Source organism: Chiloscyllium plagiosum, unplaced genomic scaffold (assembly GCF_037043375.1).
Source record: "Chiloscyllium plagiosum isolate Xiang-an unplaced genomic scaffold, Cpla_swu_hap1 HiC_scaffold_42, whole genome shotgun sequence".
Taxonomy (NCBI): domain Eukaryota; kingdom Metazoa; phylum Chordata; class Chondrichthyes; order Orectolobiformes; family Hemiscylliidae; genus Chiloscyllium; species Chiloscyllium plagiosum.
This window is the reverse complement of record NW_028270180.1, coordinates 8,484,527-8,501,799: the sequence shown is the minus strand read 5'-3', so window position 1 is coordinate 8,501,799 and position 17,273 is coordinate 8,484,527. Positions and strand designations below refer to the sequence as shown.

Sequence of the window (17,273 nt, the reverse complement as noted above, 5' to 3'; positions counted from 1 at the left end):
ATAAATGAGGATCCTTTTGATCTTTTGAAGAGAAACAGTGTAATTCTGCTTCAATATTCCCTCAAACCCATCACTCAAATATCCGTTTATCTGCTATTATAATATTACTTGAGCCAGCTTACTATGTGTAAGTTGGCTGCTGTATTTTCTTCATTACAACAGGCACTGCACTTCACAAATATTCCGAGAATGTTTGTAAAGTCCTTTGCAATATACAGCGATATAAACCCCAACACTGTCTTGCTTTCCTGCACCAGGATGGATTGTGTAACCTGCAGATTATCTCTCCTGTAAGCACCTCAGCGCGCATGTTAATGGTCAGCCAGATGATGGGACCTACACAGGCCAGAAAGCTGCTTTCGAGAAGCCTCACCTTTTCTTCGAGGACATAGCACTGTGGTGAGTCTGGAGAGGATTGGGGTGTCGGACTAACTGCTGCTGTTCCTTCTCCCGCTTCTCCATCGGGCGAGGACTGCGGAATAGGTAGTTGTACTCGGGAAGAATCTGAGCCAGTGCATCGTAGGATGGCAGGCTAACTCTGTCCTGCTGAAGCTGGGAAAGAACATTGGAGACAGTGAGGCAAGGAAACTTCACAACAAAAACCCAGAATACTGTAAGCAGTGTTGGGCCCCTTACCTAAGGAAGACATATTGGCATGAGAGGCAATCCAGAAAGGGTTCACTCGGTTATTCCTGGGTTTGCAGCGTTGTCTTATGAGATGACGTTGAGTCGGTTGGACCTGAACTCATTGGAATTTGGACAACCTCAGAGAAACATATGAGGTTCTTAGGGAATTTGCCAGGGCAGGTGCAGAAAGGCGGATTCCCTTGAGGGAGAATCTAACACCAGGAAGAATAATCTCAGAGACGAGGGCAGAGATGGGGAGGAATTTCTTCGGTCAGGGCATTGTGAACCTGTGGAAGTTTTTTACTGCAGAGTGGAGGTTGTGTTGTTAAGTATTTTCAAGGCTGAGATGAAAAGGTTCTGAATCAGTGAGAGAATCGAGGGTTATGGGGAAAAAGCAGGAAAATGCAGTTGAGAATGATCAGATTGGATGGCAGAGAAGATTTAAAGGATTAAATGCCCTATTTCTGCTCCTAAATTGTATGATTAGATTCCCTACACTGTGAAAACAGGCCCAACCAGTCCGCACCGACCCTCCAAAGAGTAACCCACCCAGACCCATTTCCCTCTGACTAATGCACCTAACATTGAGAGCAATTTAGCCTGGCCAATTCAACCTAACCTGCACATCTTTGGACTGTGGGAGGAAACCGGAGCACCCGGAGGAAACCCACGCAGACACGGGGAGAATGTGCAAACTCCACACAGAAAGTCATCTGAGGCTGGAATCGAACTAGGGACCCTGGTGCTGTGAGGGAACAGTGCCATCCACTGAGCCACTGTGCTGCCACTGTGATCTTACTTACATGATACCTTTAACATCCCTGGAGAGTTATAACACAATATATAATAACTGTAAGGGTTTTAATGAGGTCAGCTAGCTGCACCTCATAGAATATGAGTTCCCTGATTGGAATTGCGAATCTGGGCTAATCAGGGAGCCCTGGCTGACATAAAAGAGTGAATTTCAGGGATATTGACATCCCAGTGCCCGACTCAGTGCTTTGACCAAAGACTATGCATATGTAAATAAAGGATGATTGGAGTTTTTTCACAAAGAGATAAAAGGTCAAGTGACCAAAGCGGTAGGCATTAAGGAGTGTCATTAAAGGTGTAAATGAGGTAGAGAGAGACAGACAGCTGTAGGGAGAATGTTCCAGAGTTTACGGTCCAAGCAACTGAAGGCACATTCCCCAGTGGTGAAGTGATTAAAGCAGTACTCAAGAGACCAAAATAATAGGAGCACAAATATCTTGGAAGATTGTGGGATTGAAACAGATTGCTGAGGTAGGGGTGAGAGAGGGATTTGAGAACAAAGATGAGAGCTTTAAAATCAAGCTCGCGTGGGAGCTAATGTGTACCAATGAGCCAAGGCAATGGGGTGAGTGTGAGTTAAAATATCAGCAACGATATTATGGAGAACCTTCAGGGGAGTGTTAGTTAAAATAGTATCGGTTAAATATACCTCATCTTTGTCAGTTAAATACTTTGCTGATCAGCAGTGGGTTTTCCGTAGGATTAAGGACACTGGGAGCAGACAGTTGCCATGCCTACCTCGGGTTGAATGTCAGGAATTCTGGGAGGAGACAATGAAGGGGGCCACTCAAGAGCTTCAATTGGTTTCAAGGTCAGAAGGTTGAGTCTTCCTGCCTGGATGTCTTCCAGGCAGAGGCAAGAATTGTGTCAAGTTCCCTATCTGGGATCCTCAAGCCCAATGCCCTCCCCATCTTTAAACTCATCTTGGTGGGGAGGTCTCACCAAATCATACAACCCAGACAGTGCAGGAAGAGGCCATTCAGCCCATCAAATCTGCAGCAACCCTCCAAAGGGCACCACACACAGAGTCACCCAAGGATGGAATCAAACCCAGGTCCCCTGCGCTGTGAGGCAGCAGATTTAACCACTGAGCCATCAGGTTCCACCCAACGAATCTGCATTTACATTTTCCAGCTGTATGTTCCCGATGTATACAATTTGTTGTGTAAAGAAATTCCTCCTCATCATATTCTGGATCTTTAGCCAATTCGTTCTATCTCGTGTGAACTTGAAAAGGAGACATTTTCTTTCAAGCTGACAATCTCTAATTTCCAGACTCCTAATACTTTGGAGACTGACGTTGCTCAGCACAGCCTTCACTTTGTGAATCTGTTAACAAGCAAGGGATAAAAGGCAGCTCTAAGAACCTAATATAACGCTGCAACCCAGGCACAGTTCCAATGCAGTAAAACAACAAAGTCACATTATGTTAATCTTGTAACAAGAAACTGTGACAAGACAAATGTCAAGGGAAGGACATTGTACAATGAATTGAAGAGAATCTCCTATGTGTTTTTTGAATAATTCTTCTTTTATATTTAATCTGCAACTTCCTTTTAAGAGTTCAAGTTATCTTCTAACACCACAAAATCTTGCAGCATCCAAAGAGGCCATTTGGTCCATTGAGTCCTTGCCGGCACTTTGATCCCCACTCCCCTGCTCTTTCCCCACAACCAAGCAATGCTTTTCTTCTTATGTCCCTATCCAAGTCCCTTTTGAAAGTTACTATTCAACAGGCTTCCACAGAATACGAACCAATTTGAGAAGATGGTGCACAATTAAATGTTAATGTTTCATCTCTCCATCAACACCACTCAAACCAATAATCCAGCTGGCCCCTCCGTGCTGTTGGTCAGGACTTGCACAAATGGACAGGAGGCATCACAACATTGACTAAATGTCATCGAGGCAGACAGCACAGAAACACACCCTTCGGTCCCACTCGTCAATTCAAACCAGCTATCCTAAATTAGATTAGATTAGATTGCCTACAGTGTGGAAACAGGCCTTTCGGCCCAATTAGTCCACATTGACCTTCCAAAGAGTAACCCACCCAGACCCATTTCCCTCAAAATAATGCACCTAATGCTATGGGCAATTTAGCATGACCAATTCACCTGACTTGCACATCTTTGGACTGTGGGAGGAAACCAGAGCACCCACGCAGACACAGGGAGAATGTGCAAACTCCACACAGACAGTCACCCAAGGCTGGAGTCGAACCTGGGACCCTGGTGCTGTGAGGCAGCAGTGCTAACCACTGAGCCACTGTGCCGCCCTAATTAAATTAAATTAATCCAGACCCATTTGCCAGCACCTGGCCCATATCCCTCTGAACACTTCCTATTCAAATACCCATCCAGAAGACTTCTAAATGTCGTAATTGTACCAGCCTCTGGTACTTCCTTTGGCAGCTCATTCCATACACACACACTGCCTGAAAAGGTTGCCCCTAAGGTCCTCTCCCACCTTCAACCTATGCCCTCTAGGTTTGGACTCCCCTACCCTGGGAAAAACCTTTGGCTATTCACCCTATCCATGCCCCTCAATGAGTTTATAATCCTCTATAAGGTCACCCCTCAACCTCCAACGCTCCAGTCTATTGAGCCTCTCCCTATAACTCAAACCCTCAAACCCTGGCAACATCCTTGTAAATCTTTTCTGAACCCTTTCAAGTTTAACACCATCTTTCCTATAGCAGGGAGACCGGAGTTAAACACAGTATTTAAAAAGTGGCCTCACCAATGACCTCCCAACTCCTGCCACTCAATACACCGACCAACAAAGTCGAAAAATGTGGTGCTGGAAAAGCACAGCAGGTCAGGCAGCATCCAAGGAGCAGGAGAATCAACATTTCAGGCATAAACCCTTCAATCAGGAAACTAATGTCGATCCCTCTTCCTGCTGCCCAGAGGAGATCTGTGTAGTCCTTCATTCTGACCAACTGATGAGGATATTAGGAGATTACAGGGTGACCTGGACAAGTTAGGTGAGTGGGCAGATGCATGGCAGATGCAGTTTAATGTGGATAAATGTATGGTTATCCACTTTGGTAGCAAGAACAGGAAGGCAGACTACTACCTCAATGGAATCAATTTATGTAAAGGGGCAGTACAGAGAGATCTGGGTGTTCTTGTACACCAGTCAATGAAGGCAAGCATGCAGGTACAGCAGGTAGTGAAGAAGGCTAATAGCATGCTGGTCTTCATAACAAGAGGAATTGAGTATAGAAGCAAAGAGGTGCTTCTGCAGCTGTACAGGGCCCTGGTGAGACCACACCTGGAGTACTGTGTGCAGTTCTGGTCTCCAAATTTGAGGAAAGACATTCTGGCTATTGAGGGAGTGCAGCGTAGGTTCACGAGGTCAATTCCTGGAATGGCAGGATTACCTTACACTGAAAGACTGAAGCGACTGGGCTTGTATACCCTTGAGTTTCGAAGATTGAGAGGGGATCTGATTGAGACGTATAAGATTATGAAAGGATTGGACACTCTGGCAGTAGGAAACATATTTCCACTGATGGGTGAGTGCCGAACCAGAGGACACAGCTTAAAAATACGGGGTAGACCATTTAGGACAGAGCTCAGGAGAAACTTCTTCACCCAGAGAGTGGTGGCTGTGTGGAATGCTCTGCCCCAGAGGGCAGTGGAGGCCCACTCTCTGGATTCATTTAAGAAAGAGTTGGATAGAGCTCTCAAAGATAGTGGAATCAAGGGTTATGGAGATAAGGCAGGAACAGGATACTGATTAGGAATGATCAGCCATGATCATATTGAATGGTGGTGCAGGCTCGAAGGGCTGAATGGCCTACTCCTGCACCTATTGTCTATTGTCTATTGTCTAACTGCATTAAGCTGGTGTCAAAACTCCACTTGAGCCACGGTCTCTCCCGACTTCATTTAATCCTGGATTCCAGGGTTGGAATGTCGTCTGAAGACAGACTGGATCAGTTAGGACTATATTCATTGGAGCTTAGAAGAATGAGGTGGCAATCTCATAGAAACTGAAATAACTGCACAGAGTCCAGTGTCCTGTCACTAAGTTACCCTTTATTTACACATGCACGGGACATGGACTCTGACCAGTTAGCTCACAGCCAGTCCCCAGAGTGAGGAGACTCTCTGAGACTCCTGTTTATATCTGTCAGGAATCTTCTGATTCCTAGCGAAGGGCTAATGCCTAAAATGTCGACTCTCCTGCTCCACTGATGTTGCCTGATCTGCTGTGCTTTTCCAGCACCACACTTTTCAACACTGACTCCCAAGCATCTGCAGTCCTCACTGACCAACAAAGGCAAGTGTACCAAACCTACAAATGTATGCCCTGTTTACCTGGAACAATTAACCTGCACCTTAAGGTCTCTTTTTGTTTGGCAACACTCCTCAGGATTTACCGTTAAGTGTATGAGTCCTGCCCTCATTTGCCTTTCCAAAATGCAACACCTAAGGCAGCAAAGCACTTTGGAATTTTCTGAAATCCTAAAAGATATGAGTGAACACCTACCAATGAGTCATGCACAGTTTTTCCTTAAATAAATTGCTTGGCAGATACTCGTTAGAGACAGAGAACAGAGAACTACCAAAGCCGAATATCATAATTTGCAATGAGGGAAATGTCATTATGTGTGACAAAATGTTAATAGATTAAACAAAACATACTCAAGGACTCCACAGCATGTAATAACCAGAAGATTCTTTCTTCCTACTGGTATTCAATAGGCACAGAGATGATGAGATCCCCTGCTTTGACTTTAGCAGAAAGAACAGCCTGATGTTGGCCAACCCCACAGTGAGCAAAGTGCGAAGGGGCACAAAAGCCTGGCCAGTCTTTTGTTCACTCATTGTGTGCTCTGATTGTGGGTGAGGGCAAATGTGGGGGGAGACAAACCTAGGGCCCATAGCCCAACCCTCAACCCTGCCACATCTGTCTTTGTGAAGCCTTTGCATTAATCCATTAAGATTTCACCAAATAATAGGTGAAAGCCACTTGCTCTCTGAAAAAGCCCAACAACCATCCAGTACCTCTTAAAAAATTTTGTTTATGCATGTATCTTTTTGTAAATGCATTGTCTATCCTTTTCATACCCACCATCTACCCCTTCATGATCAAACTTCCAGTTGTACCTGTTGCTATCTCCCACCCGCCTTTTCATTTTCTCTCAGTTCTATAAACATACTCAATTATTTTCCACATCTGACAATAGATCTATTTGGACGTGAATCATAGAATCTCGACAGTGCAGAAAGAGGTCATTCGACCCAGCGAATCTGCACCGACCCTCTGAAGAACATCCCACCCAAACCAAACCTTCCCCCCCCCCCCCCATAACCCTGCATTTCCCATGGCTAATCCACCTAACCTGTACATCCCTGGGCACTATGGGCAATTTACCATGGCTACTCCACCTAACCTGTACATCCCTGGGCACTATGGGCAATTTACCATGGCTAATCCACCTAACCTGTACATCCCTGGGCACTATGGGCAATTTACCATGGCTAATCCACCTAACCTGTACATCCCTGGGCACTATGGGCAATTTACCATGGCTAATCCACCTAACCTGTACATCCCTGGGCACAATGGGCAATTTCCCATGGCTAATCCACCTAACCTGTACATCCCTGGGCACAATGGGCAATTTCCCATGGCTAATCCACCTAACCTGTACATCCCTGGGCACAATGGGCAATTTCCCATGGCTAATCCACCTAACCTGTACATCCCTGGGCACAATGGGCAATTTCCCATGGCTAATCCACCTAACCTGTACATCCCTGGGCACTATGGGCAATTTACCATGGCTAATCCACCTAACCTGTACGTCTCTGGGCACTATGGGCAATTTCCCATGGCTAATCCACCTAACCTGTACATCCCTGGGCACTATGGGCAATTTCCCATGGCTAATCCACCTAACCTGCACATCTTTGAATTGTGGGAGGAAACCCACGCCGACAAGGGGATATTGTGCAAGATCCACACAGTTGGTCACCCAAGGCTGGAATCGAACCCCTGGTGCTGTGAGGCAGCAGTGCTAACCACCATGCTGCCTTTTATTCTGGAGTAAGTCTTCTGATTCCAAACAGAAAGCCATGATGTAAAGTCAAATTGCTTTAATAATTGTTCATTTAATCACTTACAGTCATTATTTATTTTATTTACAAATACGTATTTTTAGGAAATTACGTATCAGCTAAGAGTTTTATAAAGCTTCAGGTTTGAGAAGATGATTCCTATTCAGTGTGGTTAGAGGCTGTTCTAGAATATTCTCTTGTAGAAATTTGGAGCAAGTGCTATGATGGCCTGAAGAATCATAAGAGAATTGATTAATGAAGCACTTTAGCCACAGTAAGGTTGTTACCGTCCTGTGGAACCATTCCCACATGAGAGAGAGAGAGAGAGAGAGAGAGAGAGAGAGACGGGCGACTGGTGGTGGTTTTGCCTGAGGTGAGGAGTGAGGTTGAGAAGGAGGGAGCTTCACAGTAACCTCAGCCAGTGTGGGAAATTGAACATGTGCTGTTGGCATCACAAACCAGCCCAGTGAGCTAACCAGCTACAGTAACCGCAAAGAGAAAAAAAAATGGATTTCACAGCATAGAAGCTGGTCATTCAGCCCAGGTGGTATGCTGTTGCCCAGAGATCTGGTCTCATGGTGCCACACGCCAATGTCTTTTATCATCTCCACATGTCCATTGTAGCTCGTCTACAATGAATCTGTGACATTCGACAGCCAATGATATCTACATTGATCCCTCCTCCTGCTGCCCTCTACATTGCTGCCTCGAGGGGATCTGTGTAGCCCTTCATCCTGACCAACTGCATTAAGCTGGTGTCAAAGCTCCACTTGAGCCACGGTCTCTCCCGACTTCATTTAATCCTGGATTCCAGGGTTGGAATGTCGTCTGAAGACAGACTGGATCAGTTAGGACTATATTCATTGGAGCTTAGAAGAATGAGGTGGCAATCTCATAGAAACTGAAATAACTGCGCAGAGTCCAGTGTCCTGTCACTAAGTTACCCTTTATTTACACATGCACAGGACATGGACTCTGACCAGTTAGCTCAGAGCCAGTGCCTAGAGTGAGGAGACACTCTGAGACTCCTGTTTATATCTGTCAGCCAGGGCTCCCTGATTAGTCCTGGTTAACAGCCCCAATCAGGGATCTCATACTCAACCTCGTTCCAATCATGATAGAAACCTATAAATGTTTGACAGAACTAGACAGGGTAGATGCAGGAAGGATGTTCCCAATGCTCAGGGAGCCCAGGACCAGGGGCCTCAGTATCAGGATACAGGGTAGACTGTTTGGGACTGAGATACAGAGAATTTTCCTCACCTCGAGAGTATGGATCCTATGGAAATCTCTGTCACAGAAAATGGTTGAAGCCAAAACATTGAATGTTTTCAAGGAGGAGTTAGATATAGATCTTCGGGCTAAAGGGATCAAACGATATGGGGAGAAAGCAGGAACTAGGGACTGATCTAGATGAGCAGTCATGATTGTATAGAATGATGGAGCAGGTTTGAAGGGCTGAATGGCCTACTCCCACTCCCATTTTCTATGAAACCCCTTTACCACAGCCCCTGTGTTCTTTCTCCATCACCTAATCTCCTCCAAAGGCTTCTATGGTGTGTCCCAGAATTAATCTATGCAGCAGGGAGTTCAACATTCTAATCCTTCTCTGAGTTAAGAAGTTTCTCCTGAATTCTCTACTGGATCAAATAGTCATTATCTTATACATCTGACCATTTTTTTTTCTGCATCTCTCTCTCTCTCGCATCAAACATTTTCATAATTTTAAAGGCACCTATCAAGTAATCTTTTCTCAAGATAAAGACCTGTAGTCTGTTAAATGTTACCTGAAAATTATAAGTTCAGTTCTGGAACATCCATATCAATTTGTCTAACACTGTGTCCAGTGCCTCCATATCCTTCTTGCAATATAGTGACTAGAAATGTGCATTGACCCCTTTGCCTCTTATATCTTTTATCTTTCAAGGACTATGCAACCTTCTTATTCTCCTTAGCAAAATGTACCATCCCACTCATATTTTAACTGGATTTACTGTGCTCATACACACAACCCTTTTGTAAGCTATCGCAACAAGTTACGCAACAATTGTCACCAAAACTCAAAGAATATATGATGATATAAATCAAATTCCTTAAAAGTGATGTCCTGTATATAAGTCAAACTTGGCTTGTGCTTTCAAATACTCACGGTTGTTGTAAGGGGCCTGTAGTATGCAGCCATTTGACGCATTCTGAATATAAGTCGGCCTTCTCCTAATTCAAGAAATCCAGCATAAACCCGCAACCTACGCTTCCCCTTTCCTGTGCGCAGAATTCGCAAAGTACCCAGCAGCCAACTTGCTCATGTGCCCTTGACACTTACGCAGCCTCCCTTTAGCATGTTGCTAAGTAGCCTCTACCTAGTTACCATTGAGATCACAGATTGATTCGTGTTCACGGTAGCAACCACTGGTGCGATTCAACTCAGGGAAGCTACTTAGATAAAGCAAAGAAACCATTAACCTGCTTATTGCACTGACGCAACATTCCAAATATCTGCTTCCTGGCAAATAATAGTTTTGGAACACAGTCCTCAATGTCTGCAGATAGAACAGCAATCTTCCCCCTTCTCTCTCTCTGTCTCTCTCCCGGCGTACTGCAGTGAATAATCAGTTAGTATCTAAAGGCTTGGGCTGCCTGCCACATTCACAATTGCTCTCTCCATTCTTGTGGCATACAATAAATGCTTTGTCACCCCTCGTGGTTGCTACAACACAACCTTTCCTTAGTAACCAGCAGATATTACACTGGCTGCGCGTGGCTGAACACGGGAATGTGGGGGAATGGAGGGTAATTAATAAAGTTACCATGGAAACAAACTTGTCTGTTTCCAGGGGAGGGGAACAAAGACATCACCTCGTTTCATGAGAATGGTGCGTTCCTCAAACTGAGCAAAATGCAGGTTTTTGGCTGTTATATAGTCAGAGTTTTACAGCACAGAAACAGACCCTTCAGTCCAACCAGTCATAGAATCATAGAGGTGTACAGCATGGAAACAATGTCAAACATAATCCCAAACAAAACTAGCCCCACATGCCTGCTCCTGGCCCATATCTCCGCAAACCATTCCTATTCATATAGTTATCCAAATGTCTTTTAAATCCTGTAATTGTACCCACATCCACCAATTCCTCAGGAAGTTCATTCCACAGGTGAACCACCCAGTGTGTAAAAAAATTCCCTCCTTTGTCTTTCTTAAATCTCTCCTCTCCTCTTAAAAATGTGCCCCCTAGTCTTGAAATCCCCCACCCTAGGGAAAAGGCAACTACCACGCACCTTATCTATTCCCCTCATTATTTTATAAATTTCTATAAAGTCATCTCTCAACCTCCTACACTCCAGTGAAAAAGGTCCCAGCCTATCCAGTCTTTCTTATAACTCAAACCTTCCATTCCCAGCAACATCCTGGTAAATCTCTTCTAGGTCCTCTCCAACTTAATAATACCCTTCCTATAACAGGCTGGCCAGAACTGGACACAGTATTCCAGAAGAGGCCTAACCGATATCCTGTACAACCTCAACATGACGTCCCGACCCCTGTACTCAAAGGTCTGAGCAATGAAGGAAAGAATGCCAAACTCCTTCTTGACCAACCTATCTATGTGTGACACAATTACCAAGAATTATGTACCTGAATCCCTCGGTCCCCCTGTTCTACTACACTACCCAGGGCCCTAACATTAACTGTATAAGTCCTGCCCTTGTTTGTTCTACCAAAATGCAATACCTCACATTTTTTTTCAGATTAGATGCCCTACAGTGTGGAAACAGGCCCTTCGGCCCAACAACTCCACACCGACCCTCTGAAGAGTAACCCACCCAGACCCATTTCCCTCTGACTAATGCACCTAACGCTATGGGCAATTTAGCATGGCCAATTCACCTGAACTGCGCACCTTTGGACTGTGGGAGGAAACCAGAGCACCCGGAGGAAGCCCACGCAGACACGGGGAGAATGTGCAAACTCCACACAGACAGTTGCCCGAGGCATGGAATCGAACCTAGGACCCTGCTGCTGTGAGGCAGCAGTGCTAACCACTGAGCCACCATGCCACCCTGAAAGGCCCAGAATTTTTCCAAATTCAATTCCAACTGCCACTCCTCAGCTCATTGATCCAATCGATCAAGATCTCTTTATAATTTTAGACCCAACTGTCCACTATATCATCAATTTTGATGTCATCTGCAAACTTCCTAACCATGCCTCCTACATTCTCATATGCCAGTGATAGCATCAATCCTCAGTGTACAATGCAAGACTTCCTGCAAAGCATACAGTAGATGGGGACCATTCAATGGGACTTGCATATAAAACCTTGCTTTGGACAGATGCCAAAATTCAACAAGAAAATGACACGTAGATTAATTATGAATAGGAAATGGGTTTCTCAGGGAGAACCTAATTCAGAACCAGTACCAGAGCAGCCAGTTCTGGAGATGAACTGAACGGTTCCAAACGGTAAAACCAACAGCATGTACAAGAAGGAATTATTTGAATTCTGAACATCAGAACTTTCAGTCACTTTGGAAATTTTTCACATGTCACTGAAATTCCATGTCCCTCAAACCCGCATGGACATCCTATTTTACTTTGAATTTGCACCATTGGTCTATCTAAGTGCTTAAGCTCCACATGAATTTCTTTCGGCTATTTTATTGAATTCACTCACTTACCAGCATATCCTTTGACACCTTTCCTCCTCTTGCTTGTTTAGCTTCCTCTTAAACATACCTTTGCCATTTATCATAACGTGCGTGTGCTGGTGTTGGACTGGGATGAACAAAGTCAGAAGTCACACAACACCGGGTTACAGTCGAACAGGTTTATTTGAAATCACAAGCTTTCAGAACGCCGCTCCTTTGTCAGGTGAAACCTGACCCTTCATCTTCACCTGACGTAGGAGCAGCGCTCTGAAAGCTTGTGATTTCAAATAAACTTGTTGGATTGTAACGTGACGCCATGTGACTTCTGACTATTTACCCTAATTCTTCATAAAAGTACAGCTCCCATCAGGGATGTCTTTGGTAATGTCCCCTCTAAGCTTGGTGCAATTCTTTCCTGATTGGAGGCCTGTGCAGCAGGGAAAATGAATTTGAGGACAAGTTGATATTGGGTAGATTCACAACCGCCCATCTTTCTTATGGATCTCATGTTGGGAAAGATGTCTTATCTCACAACTTTGACCAAAGATACGGTTAAGCTTAACAAAGAGCAACACATGACTTGATAGTTTATTATATTACATTAGAAATACATGATGTTCCCTTGTAAAACACAGTAGACTATAATGTCATTGGACATTAGGCAAAGTGGCTCAGTGTTTAGCACTGATACCTCACAGTGCCAGGGACCTGGGTTCAATTCCACCCTTGGGCAACTGACTGTGTGGGGTTTGTGCATTCTCCCTGTGTCTGCGTGGGTTTCTTCCCACAGTCACAAAGATGTGCAAATTACAGTGGATTTGCCATGCTAAATTGCCCACAATGTTCAGGGATAAGCATGCTAGGTGGATTTGCCATGGGAAATGCAGGGTTGCAGGGACAGGGTACGGGGCAGGCCTGGGTGGGATGTTGTTCAGAAGGTTGGTGCGATTTGATGGGCCAAATGATCTGCTTCAACACTATAGGGTTTCTATGATAGATTATTGGAGGTCAGTGCTTGTGGTGTGGCAGCAGTGTGTTCAAGTAATGATTTGACTCAGTATAGCTTTTAAACACTTCGGTTCCTAACCCCTTGATTCAGGTTGGGTGTCTTTAAAGTTGTGTCAATACAGCACTCAAGCAGGTGAAACTATTTACAACCAATGTTCTTCCTCAACACAGTCGTATGCATTAGCAATGTTACTGTTAAAAGCACCTTTCAACACATCTTTTTGAGTGCTTCAAAACTGAAATGATATTTTAAATGATTCAGACTTGAGATTAAGGACTAGGGCAAGGAAAGGGTGTTCTGTATTTAGCAGAGCTCTGCAAAGTGAATGCTAAATGCTTTGCAATAGATCCAGTGTTTATTGGTACAAAGATTGCCTTCACTTGTATCTGACCAGCCACATAATCCCATTCATTATGAACACACAATGTATCTGATTTGAGCCTAGTTTCACTCTCTGAGTTGCATGTATCATAAATGCTGATCTCCTAGTTGTTCTGATACTGCTTCCAGGCTGCCATACGACAAGGGGTAAATGGTAATGCGGGACCCACACTGGTCTTATCGAAATTCAGCTCACGTTGTGCAGGCTGCAATCGATGTCTCATTGTTTTCCCTCAGGTTAAGCAATATGAAAGCAAACTCTCAGTGCGCAGAGGTGTAATTAGCTCACCTTTGGGGCTGTCCCTCTTTGGACAGCTGGGGAGATGGTAAATCAGTCGGCTAATGGACAGATACAACAGGACAAGCAGCAAAGGCCAACAGATCACTTCTTATCTGCATAGGAGACAGACAGACAGACCCCAGCACAGAGTACCTCTATTGATCAATCACCTCTTTGTTCATATATTAAACAAATTTAAAAGCTAACTTATTGAAAAAAAAAGAGAAGATAAGGCCAGAAATACAGACAGGTCCGCCAGCAATCTCTGCAGAACCTTCCTGGTTCTGACAATGGAGCTCAAACTGTATTTGCACCATTTAGCTTATAGATATTATTTATAGATATAGGTCTCACTGGCCAGGCCAGCATTCACTGCTGCTCCATAGCTGCCCAAAAGGATATTAAGAGTCAACCACATTGTTTATGGGTCTGGAGTCACACGCAGGTCAGACCAGATAAGGATGAACTTCCTTCCCGAAAGTATATTCATAAATCAAATGTGTTTTTACAACATATGACAGTAGTTACACCATCACCATTAGACTAGCTTTTCATTCCAGACTTTTATTGAATTGAATTTCTAACCATCTGCCATGATGAGATTCAAACCTATAGCCCTATAATAAAGTCCTTGGCTTGTGGATTACTAGTCCAGTGACATTACCATTTCTCACCACCTCCTCTCACTGTCAGTTGCAAAAGCTTCAGTTAATAGATCAGATTAGTTAGGGTCTGTTTATCTCCACCTTTGTGCTTTTAAATCAGAAGGTAGAGGGTCAACTCCTTCTCAAGACAGACCCAACAGCTAGTGACCAGAGGACGTTCTCTGAGCTCAAGAAGGTCAGTCATGTCCAATAGATGTGGCTATCCAGCTATCATCATACAAATGAGGAGCCCCTCCAGCTTGCTTATCCATTTGATAACTCATGACTTTGTTTCTGTGACTGCTAATGTCCTGTCTGTCCCACACCCTTTGACTCTCTTTTTAGTCAAACTGAATCCAACTCGACATGGCGTATACAGTTAATGGTAGGGTCCTAAGGAGTGTTGCCGAACAGAGAGACCTAGAGGTGCAGGTGTATAGCTCCTTGAAAGTGGAGTCACAGGTAGACAAGGTGGTGGAGAAGGCATTTGACATAGACAATAGACAATAGACAATAGGTGCAGGAGTAGGCCATTCAGCCCTTCGAGCCTGCACCGCCATTCAATATAATCATGGCTGATCATTCCTAATCAATATCCTGTTCCTGCCTTATCTCCATAACCCTTGATTCCACTATCTTTGAGAGCTCTATCCAACTCTTTCTTAAATGAATCCAGAGAGTGGGCCTCCACTGCCCTCTGGGGCAGAGCATTCCACACAGCCACCACTCTCTGGGTAAAGAAGTTTCTCCTGAGCTCTGTCCTAAATGGTCTACCCCGTATTTTTAAGCTATTTGCATTCATTGGTCAGAACATTGAGTATAGGAGTTGGGATGTCACATTGTGGCAATGCAGGGACATTGGTGTGACCTCTTTTAGAATACTGTGTACAATTCTGGTTGCACTTCTATAGGAAAGATGTTGTTAAACTTGAGAGGGTGCAGAAAAGACTCACAAGGATATTGCCAGGACTGGAGGGTTTGAGTTGCGGGGAGAGGCTGAATAGGCTTGGGCTTTTTACCCTGGAACATTAGAGGCTGAAGGGTCATGAGGGGCACAGATACAGCGAATAGCAAAAGTTTTTTTCCGAGGGTGAGGGAGTCCAAAACTACATGGCATAGATTTACAGTGAAAGAGGAAAGAATTAACAAGGACATGAGAGGTAACTTTTCACACAGGAAGTGGTGTGCGTATGGACCGAGCTGCCAGAGTAAGTGGTCAAGGTGGGTACAATTACAGCATTTAAAAGGCACCTGGATGGATATTTGAATAGGAAGGGTTTAGAGAGATATGGGCCAAATGCTGGCAAATGGGACTTGATCAGATTGGGGTGTTTGGTTAGTATGACTCAGACTTCACTGCAGTACCGAGGAGAGCTCAACAGTAAAATGAAACTCTAAGAAGAAAAAAACTTGTCCTCATCTTAGTTAATTTTAAATTGTCCCTAATTCTAGTCATCCCCACAATGGGAAATTTCCCTTCAACATCCACCTTGTCAATCTCTCTCAGAATCTTAGAAATCTCATTAAGATCATCTCTCATTCTTCAAAACTCAAAAGAATGCACATCTGATCTAGCCAACTTTTGCTCATCTTAGAACTCAGGCAATAAACCTTTTCTGAACTGCTTCTATTATAATTCCTGATGAAGGGCTTATTCCTCAAATGTTGACTCTCCTGCTCCTTGGATGCTGCCTGACCTGCCGTGCTTTTCCAGTGCCATACTGTTCGAGTCGGATCTCCAGCATTTGCAGTTCTCACTGTCTCTCTAATACAATAATGTTCTTTTTTGAAATAAGGATACCAAAACTAAAGACAATATTCTGGATGTAGCCTCAGCAACACCCTGTATAAAAAATGTCTCTTTTTATTTTCCATTCCTCTTGCAATAAACAACAACAAATGGGTTTGGGGAGTCCAAAAGAACTCTCCTTCTGTGCATTGAGGTGACGATTGAAGGATGGAGAACATTTTCTTCTGGTTTCCAATGTTAGCATCAAACTTTTACATATTAGGAACAGAACTGACCAAATATTCCATTCTACCTAAAACCTCCCTCAACCTCACAGCAACCATTTCTGCAGTTTCACTGTCATTACCAATACCCACAATAGCCGCCCTGTGCTCTTTCTTAGCAAAATGTTAGAGCTATAGGAATTTTCTGCTGTGGATGTTTTGTAGTTACCTTAGCACAGTTATTTAAAATCACCTCATGTATCTATTGTACCACTGGGAGAAAAGAAGAAGGAATTTGTACGTAAAGAGCACCTTTACAGTCCATGAGGCACAGTCATTCTGAAGTACGGGCCTGTCAAACTTGAAACATTTCTCTCTCCACAGATGCTGCTGGACCTGCTGAGTTTCTCCAACATTTTCTGCATTTACATACTGTTCTTGTTGCAGCACAGAGACAAATCCAGATAAGGATTCCCACGCAAAGTCCCTCAAAAGTCAGTGAGACAAATGACCTGATATTCTGATATAATGATATTAGCTAAGGGTTAAAGGTTACATCCGAAACGTTGACTTCTCCGCCTCCTGATGCTGCCTGGCTTGCTGTGTTCTTCCAGCCTCCTGCTTGTCTTCCTTGGATTCCAGCATCTGCAGGTATTTTTTGTTGTCTCTAAGGGTTAAATATTGGCCAGAAGACTGAGAACTTTTCTTTGAAAGACTGCAAGCAGCACCATGATGTCACACCTGAAAGAAGAGTGTTCTGACAGTGTAGCCTCCCTCATAACAACACTGAAGAGTTATGACAGCTCTCAGCTCAAGGCTCGGGGACTTGAACCAACAACCTTCAG

At 44.1% G+C, this 17,273-nt stretch overlaps 1 protein-coding gene across 4 annotated transcripts in view; it reads right to left on the bottom strand.

Moving 5' to 3' along the window:
- The window catches only part of ccdc33 (coiled-coil domain containing 33), a 275,655-nt gene that overhangs the window by 53,763 nt on the left and 204,619 nt on the right, over nt 1-17,273 (bottom strand). For all 4 annotated transcript variants that reach the window (XM_087981982.1, XM_043680294.2, XM_087981983.1 and 1 more), the window contains one exon: nt 374-552. In XM_087981982.1, the coding sequence (XP_087838108.1) occupies nt 374-552 (179 nt within the window). The remainder of the gene's footprint in view (nt 1-373; nt 553-17,273) is intronic.